Source organism: Columba livia, chromosome 1 (genome assembly GCF_036013475.1).
Source record: "Columba livia isolate bColLiv1 breed racing homer chromosome 1, bColLiv1.pat.W.v2, whole genome shotgun sequence".
Taxonomy (NCBI): Eukaryota; Metazoa; Chordata; class Aves; order Columbiformes; family Columbidae; genus Columba; species Columba livia.
Genome location: NC_088602.1, coordinates 148249005 through 148267611, shown reverse-complemented (window position 1 = coordinate 148267611; position 18607 = coordinate 148249005). Strand labels below are relative to the sequence as shown.

General features: G+C 41.8%; 2 protein-coding genes across 8 annotated transcripts; one reads left to right on the top strand and one right to left on the bottom strand.

Annotated features, from left to right (window-relative positions):
* Positions 1 to 2786: 2786 nt before the first annotated feature.
* On the bottom strand, positions 2787 to 4911 carry LOC102087682 (ubiquinol-cytochrome-c reductase complex assembly factor 6). The gene is made up of 2 exons (XM_005500346.3): positions 4638 to 4911; positions 2787 to 3125 (listed from the first exon to the last, which is right to left on the bottom strand). Exons 1-2 carry the CDS (start codon positions 4743 to 4745, stop codon positions 3030 to 3032), a joined length of 204 nt encoding a protein of 67 aa, XP_005500403.2. The 5' UTR covers positions 4746 to 4911; the 3' UTR covers positions 2787 to 3029.
* Positions 4912 to 5037: 126 nt separating this feature from the next.
* TDG (thymine DNA glycosylase) lies at positions 5038 to 17875 on the top strand. 7 transcript variants are annotated; one of them, XM_065037141.1, is made up of 11 exons: positions 5587 to 5746; positions 6706 to 6772; positions 7569 to 7717; positions 9881 to 10110; positions 10604 to 10673; positions 12050 to 12185; positions 12265 to 12347; positions 12427 to 12521; positions 14067 to 14238; positions 14532 to 14660; positions 15719 to 17875. In XM_065037141.1, the coding sequence occupies exons 3-11, from the start codon at positions 7624 to 7626 to the stop codon at positions 15853 to 15855; spliced, it is 1146 nt and encodes a 381-aa protein (XP_064893213.1). In that variant the 5' UTR covers positions 5587 to 5746; positions 6706 to 6772; positions 7569 to 7623; the 3' UTR covers positions 15856 to 17875. The 7 variants fall into 7 exon arrangements, with proteins under 7 accessions (XP_064893216.1, XP_064893194.1, XP_064893183.1 ...); XM_065037144.1 differs by lacking the exons at positions 5587 to 5746; positions 6706 to 6772 and adding an exon at positions 5038 to 5258 and having other exon boundaries at positions 15722 to 17875; XM_065037122.1 differs by lacking the exons at positions 5587 to 5746; positions 6706 to 6772 and adding an exon at positions 5038 to 5258.
* Positions 17876 to 18607: the final 732 nt, after the last annotated feature.

The window sequence follows — 18607 nt, the reverse complement described above, 5'->3', positions numbered from 1 at the left end:
GTAGGGCAGGTGCACCATCTAAAGCATGGTCCTCTTTCTGTGGCAGTGCAACTTGTGTCTCGTGCTCTGTAGTAATCAACTGCTGCTGAGGTTTTGACTTAATAATTCCTCAAATATCACTTCTTGTGATAAACTTCTATCATCAGTACACATCCTTTTGTATTTCTGTTTGACCAGCCTGAGTAGCAAACCTGGCTCAGGCTTACTGCATTGTTATGAGTGCTGTTGCAGCTAGTGACCTGAAGAGTAGTAGAAGTTTAGGGTTGCTTGCTAGAGTATTATTAACCTGTTAATTACTTGTAGACTTTGCTCTGTTACACAGCTGAAGTTTTCAATGCCTTGATGGGTTTTAGGATGACATGATCCAATTTCAGACATAATAAGGAGCACACTTGTGTCATGCTTTGTGCTTCTTCCTCAGCTGAGAATATCATGTGCAATGTTGCTGTGGTACAGCTGCTTTCTCTAACCTGGAGTGACAAGTGTTTGCTATTAATAAGCACAAACTCTAGTTATAGGCTTGCTTTTTTTCCTCTGTGAAGTAAAACAGTGTCAATGCTGGAAGAAGTGTCTCATAGTCACACTTGGGCTATTTCTTTCAGTGTTGCTAATTCTGGGGGTGTGAGTTCTGCTGTTAAAACATCATGTATCATCAGCTTTGCTGTTTCTAAATGGGCAATGAGAATAGTTCCCCCGGTGCTAGCAAAGGCTAGCAAAAAAAACACCACCACCACACAAAAACCAAAACATACTCTTTAGAAAAGAGAAAAGCATCTTTCATGCCAAATCAGCAACATAATGATAGAGGTGATACTCTTGACAACATGTGAGTGACAAGGGAAGGGTTGGTGAATCCTGGCTCTTTAAAGGGATAACTGAAAAACTGCTGTTCCTGCCCTGGTTAGAACAGGAACAGAACACTGCCAAACTGCCCTGTCTTGTCCCTTCCATAGACTTTGTCTTATGCTGACATGGAAGATTGTCAATCTCAGTTTTGTTTAGGTACAGTGAAGGAAAAAGTAGTTTCATCAGAACTTCAACTAGTAAGATGTTCTCAATGATTCATTTCATTTGGGCTTAACATCTGAGATTTACTTGCAGCCTTTTTATCAATGACTGCTATCATTGATAAAGGTGTCTGAGATGAGTAGTAATGCTAAGTACAGGCTGCAGCCTGAGTGTCCACATGAGCACATATGAGCAGGAGAAGATCTCAACCCACCTCAGCTGCTTTTCTAGATCAGCCAGAAGTTGTAAAACTGTGTGAGAGCAGATGCCTATGTAGAGGAAATATAAGCTTTTCTTCCTAGGAAAAGCAATTCCAACTTTTATAAAAACATACATAAAATAACAGCTTCACAACTGGAACAGGTGTGAAAGTAGTACTTAACACTGATCTTTTCTGGATCCCTCTGCTATTACGAGAGCTCCAAGTACTTTACTGGTAGAAGTGAGGAAGCTTTTTCTTCCTTAATGGCTCATCTGTTAGATTGTTCTTTCCCGAGTTAAACCTGAGTAAGAATCAGGGATGAAGCCCGTGCCTCCTCTGGGTACCTTTCCTAAGGGAATGCAATCGCCAACCTTCACAAGCTCTACTGCACAGCACTCAGAAAAGGGTCATCCTACCATCTTTGTAGGATGTTTACTTTGTGTGTCGTCTTGAGTTTCTCGTGTGAGACCTTTGTGGCGATCCTATTTTGGGACTGAAAGGTAAACTTGCACTTTTTATTTCAGATTTTTGTTATTTACAGCTATCAAAATCAGCTGTAAACAGAGGATGCCCAAAATGTACATAATTTCACTGTATTCTGTACACACTTGCCCCATTTACACTAACACAACCAAGCTGTAAGATACTCCCCAGCCTTACAGTGGACCAAAGTATACTTCTGTCAGTAACAGAAAGCGACTGTGTGTGCTGTTGCAGCAGTGAGCCAGCATTAGGAGTCCATCCACTGCAAGAAGTGCTCAATCTTTCTTTCTTGTACATCCCGTCACTTACTGTACCAGGTTCTGGGTTACATCCAGAAAACTGAGCTAAAGTTGTACAAAGGGGGCAAATGCTAATGGGTAAGTGGGGTTCTACTGACAACAGGAACAAAAATCTTTTAGAAACCCCTAGGCATAATGTAACAAAACTAGGCCTGATGTAGCAAGACTAGGCATAATGTAATAGGAACGTAACAGAACAAGAGCTTTATAGAGGCTGGACATGAGGCAAAGTGGGAGGTCCTTGGCTTGCAAGCTGGGAAAGCAGCGTGTTCCACTAAATGAAGAAAGAACTACATGACTTTTGCTTGGTAGCAGCACAAAATGACAATATGCACTATCAAGAAATGAGCTCAAGAAGCCAACACCACGGGGGTACCAGGCTGTGAAGACACCAGGGACCACTAGAGATCCCTGATGAAGACTCTCAAATACCAAAGATGGACATCTGGCAAAGGGCAAGGCTATGTAAATAATTTATGTTTAATGCATTAACTAACCTCTAGAAACAAACAAATATGCAATAGGTGTATGTAATAAATAGCAAGAAGTGCAAATCACACATACGCTCAATTAGAGGAACGATCTTCTGAGTGCCTGGCGCACTGCAATAGAAGTAGCTGCGTCTTAACACTTTCAAAACTGTGTTAAAGAGTCTTTTTGCCGACTTTTCGATATCACTACTACAGGTGAACAGGTAAGCTTATTAAGGCCACAAAAGCTTGACTTTTCAATATGCTAAACTTCCTCTACTTGTTAATCAGCTTGGAAGTTTCAAATTTCATCAGACTCACCAATGTGAGTTTATATCTTTTATTCTGAAGATACTTACACTGCAATCAACACTAGGAAGCTGTAATAATTTTGGCACATAACCAGTCGGATTTAACAGTATTCATTGTACATTTTAACACTGCCTGTAACCCTGCTTAAAGGAAACAAAGTATTAAGGGAGTACAGGATTTCACATGTGGACTTTGCAGTTGAGACAGCTGAACAAACATTTTATCAGTTCTAGTTTTCACAAAAGTAAATTCCAGTCACTGTTGTGAAGTCTGAGCTTCGCTTGATCTTGATTTGAGACCCAACAGTTCTGTTCTCAGTTCTCCAGGCTTAGGAGGTATCTCAGGTATACTCTGGTAAACACAGAGAAAGACATTCAGTGTTGTGGCAGAAGAAAAACTAAATTCACAAACCAGGAAGTTAGCATATTCTGTAAGAGACAGTGTTATGGCTAAATTGTGGTTTCACTGCCCTCTTTTTTGAGCAGAGTGTAATTCGTGCATACAAAACATCTTAAAAATAAACCTATTACCTTTTTGTAATTTGACTTTTACTTCAAAGTAGCAAAATATGGTTTGAAAATAAAAAGAGGGCCACAAAAAGGAAGAACGGACAGTTTGTTTAAACAAAGCTTCTTTTTGCCATTTAGGAAAGTAAGTTTGGTTGAGATGTCTGTAACAGTATTGCTTTAAAGGACCAGTTGAAGTTTCCACACATTATCCTGGTGAATGAAGAAAAAGTTTCACTGCTTCTGCCTTTCTGTTTTAGCAATTAAGCCCTGGAACTAGAGATTACAATTTAAAAAAGGAAAAGATGTCACATGACATTTTAAGAACTGTACCTCTTCAAAATTCATGGTAGTTTAAAGAGGTGTAGATCATTCTGAATGAATACACCTATTTGCCTGTAATGAAGGCTACAGTGGAGACTATTAAAATACATAAATTCTTACACATCCATCTATGACTTAAGCCTCATTGCTTAAATTTTGACATGACTGACTATCATTGTTTCTAATGTAAAATTTCGATCATCACAGAATCACAGAATGTCAGGGACTGGAAGGGACCTCGAAAGATCATCCAGTCCAATCCCCCTGCCAGAGCAGGAACACCTAGATGAGGTTACACAGGAAGGTGTCCAGGCGGGTTTTGAATGTCTCCAGAGAAGGAGACTCCACAACCCCCCTGGGCAGCCTGTTCAGTGTTCTGGCACCCTCACTGAGAAGTTTCTTCTCAAATTTAAATTGAACCTCCTGTGTTCCAGTTTATACCCATTGCCCCTTGTCTTATCATTGGTTGTCACCTAGAAGAGCCTGGCTCCATCCTCATGACACTCCCCTTTTACACATTCATAAACACTAATGCAGTCACCCCTCAGTCTCCTCTTCTCCAAGCTAAAGAGCCCCAGCTCCCCCAGCCTTTCCTCATAAGGGAGATGCTCCACTCCATCATCTTTGTTGCCCTGTGCTGGACCCTCTCCAGCAGTTCCCTGTCCTTCTGGAACTGAGGGGCCCAGAACTGGACACAATATTCCAGATGCGGATCATCTTCATTTCCATTGGGGGGGGGGGGAGAAGAGGGGTAAGCCGCCTATTTAAATCTAATATAGCGCCTTCTTGCCACTTCAGCGCTCTCTTCAAAACTCAACTTCCCACGGCGGAAACCCCTTCTCAAGAAGTTTCCGTGGCTTTTTTACTCTCGGTGCCAGGTCACCAGCTTGACGGCAGCTCCCAAGACTAACGGTTTCTTTCCAGTCGGCCCGAGACCTTTCTACCCAAAACCTCTACAGGTGACCCTCCGTCCGGCACACACGCTACCGGTCGCAGTAACGCGACGAGCGAGCAGAGCCCTCCGAGCACTTACAAGGTCAGGCCGGTAGTACCTGTGCACCACCTCGGCGCCGGCGAACATGGCCAGCATGCTGGCCGCCAGCGTCTTCAGGTAGGTGGGCCAGGGCACGCCGGCGGGCATGGCGGCGGGGGAGGGCCCGGGGCGCCGCTTTCTCCCCGAGGAGCTCCCACAAGCCTCCCGGAGGCGGCAGAACCCGGGACGGGCCGCGGCCCCGGCGCCACCGACTACCGACACACGCAACGCGCCGGAAGTGCGTCATGCCCCGCGCCTCCGGAGCGGCCGCAGCATGGCGGCGGGGGGGGACAGGCCCAGCCCTCGGGGGAAGGAGTACCCTGCTGCGGGTGACGCAAGCAAGTAATGACGCAAGCAAGTCGTGACGCAAGCCCGAAACTCCGAGGTCGCGGCGGGGCTCAGCGGGAGCCGGCCCTGCGACCCGTCGGGCGCGGCTGAGCTGCCCGCCGCCTCCCACCGCCCGAGCAGCCGCTCCCGGCCCGGAGCCGCGGGCGAGGCCGCTGGGAGCCGCTTCCCCACCGGCGCCGCCCCCTCCCCGCCCGCCTCCCTCGCTGGCCCGGCCGGCCGGCTGCGCGCTCCCATTGGCCGCCGCCGCTCACGTGACGCGAGGCTGCCTGGCAGGTCGGTTGGGGCGCTGAGGCGCGGGGGGAGGGGGCGGAGGGGCGGCCAGTGACAATAGCCCCATCGGCGGCGGGCTGCGCGCCCGGGCATGGAGGCCGAGGAATTGGGCAGGTACCGGTGGGGGCCCGGAGCCGCGCTTGGGCCTCGCGTTGTGCAGTCGCCGTTGCCTTCCTCCTTTTATCCGGGGCCGGGGGGAGCCGGGGCCGGGGGGAGCCGGGGCCGGGCTGTGGCGGCCCCTCTCCCATCCCCTCCCCCGGGCCCGCCCTGGGCACAAAGCGGGACGGAGGGAGGTGTGTGTGAGGGGGCGCGGCGAGATGGGCCCGGAGCCGTGGGGCGGCCCTGTGAGGGGACGGGGAAGGGCTGGCGGAGGCGTTGGGCTGTGGGGGGCGATGCCGCGTTTGTGTATCGCCGGGGAGCACGGCCGGGGTCTGCGGGCTTTGCTGTGGGCGAAGCGCGGTTGACGTGCGGCGGGGACCGACAGGAGGGACGTGCGTGGGGCTGCGCGTTTATGTGGGGGTGGGAGGAGGAGGGAAAGTTGGTGGGTGCTGGTGAGGGGAGGGGAGGTTTGCGAGGTGGGCCGGGGGTGAGGAGGCAGGAGCCGGCGCTCGGAGCCCCCTGTCCGCTGGGGTGTGTGGCGGGGCCGGGCAGCCCCGCTGGGAACGGGCGTCCGGGTTTGTGGGCGTGCAGTGGGGAGGGGGTTTGCTCAGTGCTCGGAAACTCGTGTGCGTGCGGATGGTGACGGCCTGTGTGCGGAGGGGTGGGTGTGTAAATGGTTTCGTGTGTTTTTGCTCCAGTGAAGGTGTCTCTTCTCTTGTTTTTTTCTTTTCATTTTAAACATGAACTGAAGGGGAGTTTAGATTACTACCTGTTTCTCATGGAACTGAAAATATTTATTTAAATGTTCCATGATACATACATCAATAACACAATATTGTATTTCTGAACCCTTGCAACAAAAATGATCTGAAAAAAAAGTATATGAGGCTTAGAGATGGGATTAAAAGCTCTCTTTCATCTTATTACCATGTGGTTACAGGACTTGTCCGTGATATGGTGCAAGTTTTCCTCCATTTAAAGGGAATTTTAGAAGAAAGAGACTTTAAATATACATAGAATAAGACATGTATTATAAGAAGACTTGTTAGAGACCATTCTTGGGTTAGATGCTTTCACGTCTTTCTTATTAGTCGGTTCTGCTCTGTATAATTAAGGATTTATTACATTAAGAACTGGATTCTGCATGTCTCAGTCATGTTTCCTAATAGAAATCTGAAGATCAGTTTTGTTCTGTTCGGTAACTGTACAAGTATTTTGTATAAAATGGAATTCTTCCAACAGGGGAAAGGTTGAGGTACTTTCTGTACTCCGAAAATCTCCCATTACTTTGTTAGGCAACTGCCTGAGGAATCTCACAAACCCATCTTTAAATTTATTCTTCTTGGTTCAGGGCAGGTATTTGGTTCAAAATCAGTGGCCTGAGACTATGGACTATTATGGCATAAGTCTGATTTACAGTGAGTTCTTAAATATTCTTAAATACTCATTGCGTAACAGAGAGTGATTCCTTCTTTTGAGATATTTCTGTATAACTAAAAATTATTCGGTGTTGTTATTAATAGCTTTGAGATTATAAAATTATTTCCTGAAAGTTTACTCTTCATTAAATCTTTTCTATGTATTCGTGTGGCAGTAGAATCTATGGACAAGAAGGCAGCTGTGTAGGTAGAAGGGAATGACAGTATGAAGCAGAAGTTTGTGTTGGGGCATGAGGGCTGTAAGTGACTAATAAACATGTGGAGCAGAAGAGCTGTATATGGAAAACTGTGCGTGGAGGGAGACTGAATTTGTGTAACTCTTGTATAGAATAAGTGCGCTATTTCTGTTAGGATCCAGTGTGGGATAACTGGATGGCATCTGCCACACTCTTTGTTAAAGCTGTTTAATAATCTGCATAGTAACTAATGCTGTGTGCATTCATGCTGCTTTGTAGTCCAGAATGATTCATGCATTTTGTGTCATGTCAGATAAAGCTCTACACTTAATTTAAAAATGTTGTGATTCTTACGCGTTATAGTAATCATGAGAGAACTGTACTGTTAATGTTGGGTTTAACATCACCTGATACCAGCTAAGCAGTCAGGCCACTTAGTGGGTTGTGAGTAATTTACTGACTTGCTAAAAGAGTTGTTGCAGGACATAAGTGCAGTACATGCCAACCTTGACAAAGCTTGATATTTACGGTCAATTTGGTACATCACTAAATTTCTGAACTGTTGATAAATTATGTCTCTTTTTTTCTCCCTTCCTAAGATACTACGCATATCTTCAGCAAGCTCAAGCTTTTTACACGTTTCCATTCCATCAAATGATGACTGCCGTGCCTAACGTGGAAGTCATGGCTGAGCAGCCGACTCTAGAGGGCATTCCAGAGCCAAACCTTGCTCAGGAGCCTCCTAAAGGTAGTTTGACTTGACTGGGCTTTGCTAAGTAAGTTAAAATGTTAGTAATGGTTTGGGGGAAACAATTTTTGACCTTAAACTGCTTCTTTGGACCTAATGGATTTCTTGATGCTCTTTGAGGGAGTATGGATTAATTGTATTCTTTAAGTAATATTTGTTACCAGGCAATTTAAAAGATGAGAGGTAAACCCAGTTGATAGTATTCACATTGTTCAGTCTCACAAAATTATCTTGTTGCAGGAAAATCAGGTTTTTATTTCAGTAGATAAATGTATCACTTTTTGCTGATTTCGTATTTTTAGTATTATGTTAGATAAGTTTTCTTTTTTCCGTCTGAGTTTAAAATATTTTTTTTATATTTCTGCCAGAGAAGCACAGGACAATACTGTTCATTTGAAATATTTGTGTTTAAATTGTGTTTCAGTAATCACAAAAAGCTTATTGCTTATATTCATTAAGGATTAGTTGTTTTTAGCAAAGCTTATTTAAATAAATATAAATAATACTGTAAAGTGTCCTGTATGTGACGGGAGTTTTGTACTTCATGCTCTTGTACATTGCCTTCTTTTCCATCCATTAGGATTTTGTACACTTAGGCTTTTCGCTAACCATGCCAGGAAGAGATCCCTTGTTCTGTTACTCATATGCTTGCTCTTTACCACATAAAAAAGGCAGTGGTCTCTGCCGCGCTGAAATTCTGATTCTATAGCAAATATTCACACACTGAGTTTTGTCTTACTTGTAATATTTAGATGTAGGTCAGAGCTGAATGTGCCAAGGTAACATATTGGCCAATTCATGCGATGATATTGCTTAAGTGCATCCTTTGGTTAGCTTCATTTTTTCTTTTTCAGTTGTAATGCATGGCCAGATGAAATCATAGGTAGAAAACCTCCAGTTTAAAATAGTTGAGACTGCTCTATTAGTTCACAGTATTATTTGCTACAGTTAGGATGCATCTCAAGTGCTATACAGTTAAGCTTCTTTTGCAGCTTTGTTGCTGAATGATATGATGTCACCATGAGCACGTTATTTGGCTGCACTTTCAAGCGTTTTTAGACAACAGTGATCTTCTGTTATAAAACTGTTCCCTAATGTTTTTGCACGAGTTGAAAGTTGGGTAAAGCCTTCAAAGGCAGGGCTTGAAGATGTACCAAATGTGTGTGAAATTTACGGGAGCATATCTTGAGTGCTGTTGCTTACAGCTTTCCTAAGCAGTTGCTCCAATAACAGGATAGGAAATTCACATTATTTTTGTCCTTCTTGTAAGAAAGCTGAGAGCAAACAAAAACAGCCCATAAAAAGATGCAGACTTAGGGCAGTGCCCTGGTATCCATATATATTTATTGGGGAGAGGTTCACCTAGACATTTTGAAAATAAGATGAAGTCTCAATTTTCAAGTAATAGATTACCTTGGCTCTTTGCTGATTTCTGCTAAATATGTTTTCATATTTTTCAAGTTATGTTCTGCAACTCGACATTATTAATGAACAAGGATAGAGGGCAATTGCTGGATGGTCATGACCAGCACATGTGCTGATTGTATCTTGAAGCTTTAGGGGGTAGAAGATGATAGAGTTTCAAATGAGTGAACAGTGACTAATTGCTGCTTGCATTTTGTAAATAAAAATTGAAGTTTGGTGGCATTAATTCAAAATGAGATCCTGAAGCTCTTATATGTTACCTTGCTATACTGGACAGTATCGGTTCTGCAAACAATAAACTGTGAATAGTTTATGTAGCATTCAGGCTATGTGTTTGCGTTCCTGACATTGCGGTGTAGGTAATCTTTGAGACATTTTGCTTTTGATGTACCGTTCGGTTTCTTCAATACCTTATGTCATAGGTAACAATCAACTTTCATGTTTAGAAGCTGAAGTGTGACTAGTAGACTAAGAACAGCATTGTGAACAACAAAACCTAGTCAGGAGGTTATTCTTGGTTTGTATCCTAAGTCAACGTAATTGTCTGGGAGGAGAGTGTCTGTGATACAGAGACCGCAAAACCGGGATTCATCTGATAATTGTTCAAATTAATGAATTTTGAATGTAAAGTTATCTGTCTGACTTCTTTTTGTATCCGAACATTTGGCTCAGTGTTTTTGAATATCCACACTGCAGCATTAGAAACTTAGAAAAAAGATATTTGTTGTGTGTTTTCAGAAGTTAAAAAAGGAGGAAGGAAAAGAAAAGCCAAAGCAACTGAGCCAAAGCAACCCAAAAAGCCTGCTGCTAAAAAAGAAAAAACAGCCAAGTCAAAAGGCAAACAAGAAAAGATCACAGATACTTTTAAAGTCAAGAGAAAAGTGGACCGTTTTAACGGTGTATCTGAAGCGGAACTTCTGACCAAGACTTTGCCTGATATTTTGACCTTTGATCTGGACATTGTAATAGTAAGTAACTCACAAGGTTAGGTAGAAAAGCCAATTGTACTCACTGGTTATGATTTATATGCCTTCTGCTTACTTATCTGTATTGCTTATAAGGCAAGATCTTGCAAGTATATAAGCTGTTTCCTGTGTGTAGAACTGCTTTGCATTTTCTGTTAAAAATCATAGTAACATAGTTCTAAATTCTGAGAAGTCTGAGAAGTTATACTTAGGTATAATACATAGTCATGAGAGACCGTTACTTGACACTTGGTTTACTGGAAGCACTACACCAGTGTCTGTAAAACACACTGTGAGCTGCTCTTTTGACATTGCACATCTAAATGAGATACTGTCAATTTTTTTAAACGGTGACGGATGGTGCTATTAACACGGTTTTGTTTATTGAAAGTAACTTAAAGAGAATTGAATAAGCTTCTTTACTGTAACTTGGTTAAATTCCTGACTAGCAAGCTGTGCTCCCGTCATTAAAATGGACTGGTATCTTCGTTTGTAGATTGGCATAAACCCCGGCTTGATGGCAGCTTACAAAGGACATCATTACCCTGGACCTGGAAACCATTTTTGTATGTTTTTATTTTCCTATTCTGTTTATAGAATTTTCAAAACTTTGTTAGAACTTTTGGCAGTTTAATTAAACTGATTTGGTTTCTGCCTTTTTTTTTTTTTTTTTTTTTGGATGCAGAGAGGGATTTTGCTTTTAAGCATCCAAGACTGATTTAAATCCCATTACTACTTCTGTCAAATACCGTACGTGAAAAGGAATAAAAGGTCAATAATCAATGCCTTTCAGTTCAGGTTTAGAATTTACATGTAAACATAGTTTACCAGATTGTATTACCAAGTAACTTCTTGGTATATTAGTGTGCAACATAAGGAATAAAAATAAAATCTCTAGTACTTGAGTTATCAAGGGTAAGTCAATAGGCATCAATTTCTGATAAAAAACTACACACATTTTTACAAAAAATGCATTTCAGCAAGCCCTCTTCTCTTTGCATTTATTCATCTCTTCTAAACAAGGTTTCTAACTGATGAAAAAGCAAAAACCATTACCCTTGCCCAATAAGCATATGACTCTAACATACCTGATTCTCCAGACCGATATTTTTTCTTAGGTATTTTTCTATTTAAATAACATTTCTGCAGCACATTCTCATAAAGAAAGATCAGACCTGAACTCTAAAGTGCTCTCTTTTGCTGGGAGCCTTTCTAGTTGTGGAGCTCCACATGGGCTAATTTGCAGCCCTGTGATACTCCAGCCAAATGCTTCTGGTATCCTGCCAGCTTGTAAATCAGGCTCAGGTATTTCTGCAGTGTTCTGCACACTAGCCAGACTGATGACCTCCTGTACTGAGAAGCAGACCAGCTGTGCATGCTCTGACAAATCCAGGGCTTTGTAAGCTTCCTACGTCATTAGGAGCTAGCTGTGTTTAACTTGTGCTTAAGAGACTGGCAGTGCATATCACCCAAACTAGACTTTTATACGCTAAATATGAATGGGAGATGTCCACGTGTTCTGTCAGAGAGGCTCAGTTCAAGAAGAAGTGACAGCAAGGTTGTGAAAGAAAACTGATAACTTGTATTTGCCACAGTCTTTCCCATAAAATCCAGAGTGATCACCTTCACTTCACCTGTTTAAGTGAATCACAAAATCTAAAGCTCTTTCCTGAACCTTTAGAATAAAAGTCTGGTTTCCATACCTAGGATCATGGTGAGGAATTCCTTTTGTTTCCTAGGAACTTCTGTCCTCTTGCAGTAGATAGAGTCATTTTGGTTGTTTTAAACTTTTTCTAGATAGGTCAGTAGTCTTCCCAAATTAATTGATGCTCAGTTAACATAGACTCTTCCTTTAGCATTCCAGTACTCTGATGGGCAAGGGGGTTGTTTTGTTTTGTTTTCCTTAGAAAAAGGCAAATGTATATATCTTCCTACTTAACAGGGAAGTGTCTATTCATGTCCGGTCTAAGTAACGAACAGCTGAACCATATGGATGACCACACCTTGCCACATAAATATGGGATTGGATTTACAAACATGGTTGAAAGGACAACACCTGGAAGCAAAGACCTCTCCAGGTAGGATAACAAGGGGGAATACGGTGCTTGTTAATAAATTAGTAGTTGTGATTATAATTTTGAGTACTTTCTCTTTTAGCAAAGAGTTTCGGGAAGGAGGGCGAATTCTGATGCAGAAGTTACAAAAGTATAAACCTCGTATAGCAGCTTTCAATGGAAAATGTGAGAACCTTGATTTTACATGAATTTGTTCTGTCAGTAGCTCTTTTTGTCCACTTATCCTATCTTCTTTTCATTTTAGGTATTTATGAAATTTTTAGTAAAGAAGTTTTTGGAATAAAAGTTAAGAACCTGGAATTTGGACTGCAGCCACACAAGGTGCCAGATACAGAAACTGTAAGTATTGATACTGAGAAAGAAAAACAGGGCACTCCATTTTGGCGATTTCAAAACTAACAAAGTCTCAGGACTTGCACGCATTTACAATAATGTCGAAGTTTGCCCAAAGTACAAGGGATATGAAAGATGCTTACTTGAGGAAGGGGTATAGTGTGATTTTGAGACATGTCTTTAATGTGGCTTCTTTAGACTTGCAGACTTTATTTGGGAAATGGTGTATTATGATTAGTAGGTTAGTACATTCCACCAAGACTATCTAAAATATGAATAAAATATACATGATTTTATGACAACTGTCACCTACTTTCATCCTATTCTCTGTGTCCAGTTCCCTGTATGTTTGTGTTACTGAATTTTGAGAGCAAACATGGCCATGGTGCTAGTAGTGGAGAAGAAAGAATAGTAATTCCATCATTGTGCTGTTACATGCTACAGCTACAGTGCTACTGGATCAGGGCATGCCCAAGCATTTCCATCAGACTCAGTCTTAAGCTGATTTGCAGCTTGAAATTAAATTGGATACTTAAACAGTCTGATGAAGAGTGCATTAGTCATAGACATCTAGTGCTGGAAGATATCTCAAGAGACCAGCAATGTATCATCACAAACAGGTTTGCTTAACCTGTTCTTATAAACAGGTTAAGGCAAAGGCAATTACACTGCCACCCAAGGTAGCTTATTCCAAAGCTTCATTACCTTGTCCGTTCAGAAGTCTGGATTTGTTTTTTATTTTCTTTCTGTCTATCCCAAATTGCTAGTGCTGCAAGTTTAAACTGAATTTAAGATGTTCTTCTCCAATGGCAGAATGTTTCCATCAGGGCCCGAAGAAACATTGGTGATAAAGTGCTTGCTTCTTAAGTAGCTCTTAAACACTTTTGCAGTAGATGTAAGAAAGATAAATAATCCTTTTTACAAGTACTTTTTCATAAATACTGCACAGTAATAAAAGTATTGGATACAGTTCCCTTTTCCTGAAATAACTTTACAGCTCTGATTAGGGCTGTCGGCAGAGATAGAGATGCTTAAGTTGGCTTGAGCCACCCTAACTCCAGATTTTCAAACCCTGGCAAGTGTGATGCAGATACACTTGGCCAAGAAGCCAGGCCAATGAAACTGTGACTGGTTTGGGTTGTTTGCAGAGGCTATCACGTTCTCCTCTGGGTACTTGCTGGCTCAGAGCTCTGCTTGCTCAGGGAGCTCCGGAGTGCACTTTACTTTCTGACATAAGCTTGTAAATGGTACTTCTTGTAACACGTGCTGGTGCTGGTGCTGCTGCTCCTGCAGCACATAAACAGCTGGTGAACATTGTCGTCGTTTCAGCAGCTGATAATCAGCCCCTCTCTTTGGGGCAAGACATCTAGCTGATCGAGGGAAAACAAAAGGCTCCTCTTCTCCTCTCCCACAACCACTCATGGCACTGGGTGAGGTTTGTACAAAGGGTTAAATCATTGAGCTGAACTGTGTAGGTTATTCTTGATATGCTAAGTATTAGCTCCTAGTTCAGGGACCAGTAATGCTATTTTTCTTGCTCTTTGTCTCAAGCTCTGCTACGTTATGCCATCATCCAGTGCAAGATGTGCTCAGTTTCCTCGCGCGCAAGATAAAGTTCATTATTACATAAAGCTGAAAGACTTAAGGGATCAGCTGAAAGGCATCGCACCAAACACAGAGGTGCAGGAGGTGCAGTACACGTTTGACTTGCAACTTGCACAAGGTATAGTGGTTATTTTTTTAGTCCTTTATTAAAATGCAGTGTCACGTACAACACAACCGTTTCCTAAGCAAAAGGAAATCGAGAATTTAAGGGGAAGGAAGAGACATGCCATCTTCTCTAAATTACGTGGCATAGAATTACTTCCACTTTCTTTTTAGTGTAGTCGTAATTCTCTAAGGGGAGCAAAATTATCTTTAAAATGTGTGGCTGTTTTTTCAAATGTTCTCTGATAAATGCACTCTTTGATAATTTTTGTTCTGAATATTAATACTTGAGGTCTTCTCTTTTGGCAGAGGATGCTAAAAAGATGGCTGTCAAAGAAGAAAAATATGATCCAGGTTACGAAGCAGCGTATGGAGGAGCTTACTGTGACCGTGCACCGTATGAAAGCGAACAGTGCCATTTCTCTTCAAATGGAACTGGTAAAGTTCAGCGCTTGGGGTGTTCAGTCTGTAAACCATTACTCCTGAACAAATACTTTATACCCTTTTATAAATTCATGCAATATATTTGAAATATAGAAGCAGTTAAGCTCTCACAAAAACTACACATCCCCTCAATTATGTGAGAGGGGAAATAAAGAAAAGTCATTTGCTTTATTTAGAATCAATTTTCTGAAACTTCAGATTGTCTCCCCAAACTCCCAAGGTGACTCCCAAGGTGACTCCCAAGGTCTGACAAACAAACACAACTAGTGACTCACACAGTAAACCTCTTCAACTACAGTGACTTATATCACTGCGTCGTGCTTTTCAGAGCAGAAGAGAGGGCTGGTACTTATTTTCTTTCATTCCTAAGGAAAGCGAAGCCAGAGAATGGTGGAACAGATACAATGAAAGTGCAGCTGAGGTTGTTCCATTGCTGGTGGGCCAGATGAAGGAGCAGTATTGGAAGGATGAGTCTAGTAATCTAGCTGTAATTAAGAAGTCGGGAATTTTACTTTCCAAAATACTACCAGCTGTAATTAAAAAAGAAAAAACAAAAAACAGTGGCGAAAGGAGTCACTTTGGAGTAACCACCTTCATCTGAAGTCTTACATTTTCAGTCCTGATTTCACATGAATTGAAATTTGCATTCTGTCTACCCTACTTTGTCAGAGAGAATGTCCTTTTGACGAGAAAAAATTTATTCATATTAAATACTGTGAAGTGACGTATCCTCTTAAACATTTAGACTCTTAATTTGTATAGATGCAGTCACCCTTCAGAGAAGATGTGGAGAAATTATAATTTGAGGAAATGATCTGGAACTACAAAAGTAAATGCTCAAAAGAATGTTTAAACTACACCCTGAGTAGGTGGTTGAAAAATAGAGGGAAAATGGAAACTGCAAATATCTTTTGGTTTTGTTTTTTGTTTTTTCTTTAGGGGTTGTTTTGGGTGGTTAGGGTTTTTTTTTTGGCAGTGGCATCATCTGTATTTTGTTTAGATTTAGTGGTATCGGTTGCTTTTTTTTTACCTCTATTTGTTTGTTTTGGCAGCAGCGGATCCACAGTACTGTGAAGGGTCGTCCTTTGGTGAAGTTCCTAATGGACAATGGATGACCCAGTCCTTTGCAGACCAGATTCCAGAGTTCAGTGCTGGTTTGACACGGGAAGAAGAGGGAAGCAGCGCCTAAGAGCCGTTTCTTCTCGGCCATCCATACATGCTGCAGTTTTAATGCAGTGATCAAGATTGGTACCTCGGTTCTCCAACTGAAGCATATTAATAGTATTTTATCTCCACTAGGTATTTTATTATAGTCCGAAATAAGTGTGTGGTAGGCTCAAATCAATGAACTAGAGAATTTTAAGAAACTGTCCAGACTTTTTAAAAAAAAGTTAGCCCTTTTTTGTATATGAGTTTTATATGTAATGTATACCACTTCTTGTCTTTTTTGACAAATTGTTTTCTCATTTGTGAAGATTTCTTTGGGGCGTTAATTTTATTCCATAGATCGTAATGTAGTAGTAGCAGCAGCAGTATATACTTTTTACTGATGCCTCAAAATTTGGATAATCTCATAATCCTTTTCTATCCAAAGGGGAAAATGAGAAGTGCACCCTTATCTTACATGAAGTGGTGATTTTAATCATGCACAGTTAAGCAAATGGTGCTTTTTAAGTCTGCCTTTTACCTTACAAAGTGCAGAAAGTTGTGTTCTGCAGCTGTGAGTAACGAATATTTTCTGGGTGGGATGAGAGAGCTCTGTCTGTAGTGATTGGACCCTATCTGGGATTAAGGGAGTGGAGACATCGTCTCAAGTCACAGCACTGGGGGGGAAAATTTGTGTTGCATGGGACAGGCCCTAAATATGCTAGCAGAGCTGTTTTAGGGTAAGGTGTCCCTGCCACTCCATCTCTTTCCCCCTTAAATTCCAATGTAAGGAACTGGAATTCCTTATAAACAAAGGGTGGTTCTTGAATTCTGTGGCATTTAAACTCTCAGTTATTTCTGTGTGATTAGCCTCTTCACCTGGCCTTTGACCAGGAGACAAGCCCTTTGAAAATATTACATTGCAGGGAACAGAAGGGCCTTCTCTGTAAAAATCACGTACAGCTACATTGTTTACATCAGGTGCAGTTAGAACAGGGTGAAGGAGGTTTGTGGTTTAGCAGTTGTTAACATTCAGTTCTCTTCAATCTCTAAGACCTTGGAGGGTGTTCTTGTTCCTCTTACAAGGAAAAATCACTAAGTTAAACATAAGGGGGCAGCAGTTCCGTGACTAAGAAGTCAGCTGTAGAAAGTACCGCTCTTTTCTGAGGAGCTTGCTTAAATGAGACACACTTTTGGTCACGATTAGTGAATGAGAAAGAACTGAGATTCCATGCTTGTGCCTGACCATCTTCTTTCCCTCTTCTATCAGGAGGGAAGAGATGAAGTAAAAGCAATAAGCTGATCAAAGCATGAACGTTTCGGTGATCTTATGACAGTAGGTGCTTCACATACTTGAAAAATAGATACAAATGGTATCTCTGCAATGCACGCTGGCCAGAGATTCCCGTACTGGTGTGTTTTATCCTTTCCTCACAGCCAGTGACAGTTGTTAAGCATTGAGCGTAGCCAGTTAGTGTAGATTCTAACCCTGCTGTCACAGCTGTCACTGAGATCACGTGCAGTCGACCTGGTGTGAGGCAGGCATGATGTTTACAGCTTTCTTCCCAAATTATGTGGCTTAATTCTGAGCGTCTTAAATCAAGAAAGCGTGCGTTACGATTCCGATTGTGCTTATTAGTGTCCAAAAGGTGTAGGATTTGTCTTGTCTATTATTTAAAGTGTACTGTATCGTGTATTGCTGTTTACATGGATGTTTTCCTGCAGGTGCTCAAAGTATCTTGCATCAGGGATTTGTTACAATTCCTTTTTATTTTTCAGCACAACTCGAAGTATGTAATTAGCACTGCTGAGTATGTAGCACAGTAGGATATAACTACTGTAAGACTATCCCGTTTGATTGGAAGGGAAAGGTCTTCTTGAATGGAGTCACCTACTAGGTTCTCTAGGTATCAAATACAGCAAAGTGTGCAGTGACTCTTTCACTAAATATTGCAATTCTGTGTGTTCTCCCTCAGAACTGGTGCTTTTTTCATTATGGTAATACAAAAGTTCTGAATCTGTCCTAAATCTATCCATGTTTCACAATAAAATCAGGAATTGTACTTCTGTGTCCTAGAATGCTTTTGCATCTTGCTAGCAGGGGTCTAAACACACAGTGGGACGTGTAACACATGGCAGCTCTGCCAAACAGTCACCATGCAACAGAACTCATTAAAATGCTGCATAAGTTTTCGTTTTGAGCTGTTGAATGTGGGCTAGGCAACTAAAGACACCTGGGATGTATTAGGTTGGTGCAAAAGAAACTACGGTTTTTGCATTGTTGAAATTTGCCATTTGATATTGGAAACATTCTTTAAAAAACGTGGTTACATTATACATCTGAATGCACTTTTCTCGCTTTCTGGGTTTTTTTGCTACTGACTTATTACTTTCTGTTTATTTTAAGACTATGGAAATGATGTTAGAAAAAAAGCAAATTCGAGCAGTTTTTTTATTTGAGTTCCAAATGGGTCTTAAAGCAGCAGAGACAGCTCACAACATCAGCAACCCATTTGGCCCAGGACCTGCTAACAAACGTGCAGTGCAGTGCAGTGATGGTTCAATAAGTCTGGCAAAGGAGATGAGAGCCTTGAAGATGAGGAGTGTAGCAGCCGGCCATGGGAAGCTGACATCGACCCACTGAGAGCAATTGTCAAAGCCGATCCTCTTCCAACTACACAAGAAGCTGCCGAGGAACTCAATGTCTGCCATTCTACAGTCTTTCGGCACTTGAAGCAAATTGGAAACAGGAAAAGGCTCAATAAGTGAGTGGCTCGTGAGATGACCGAAAATCC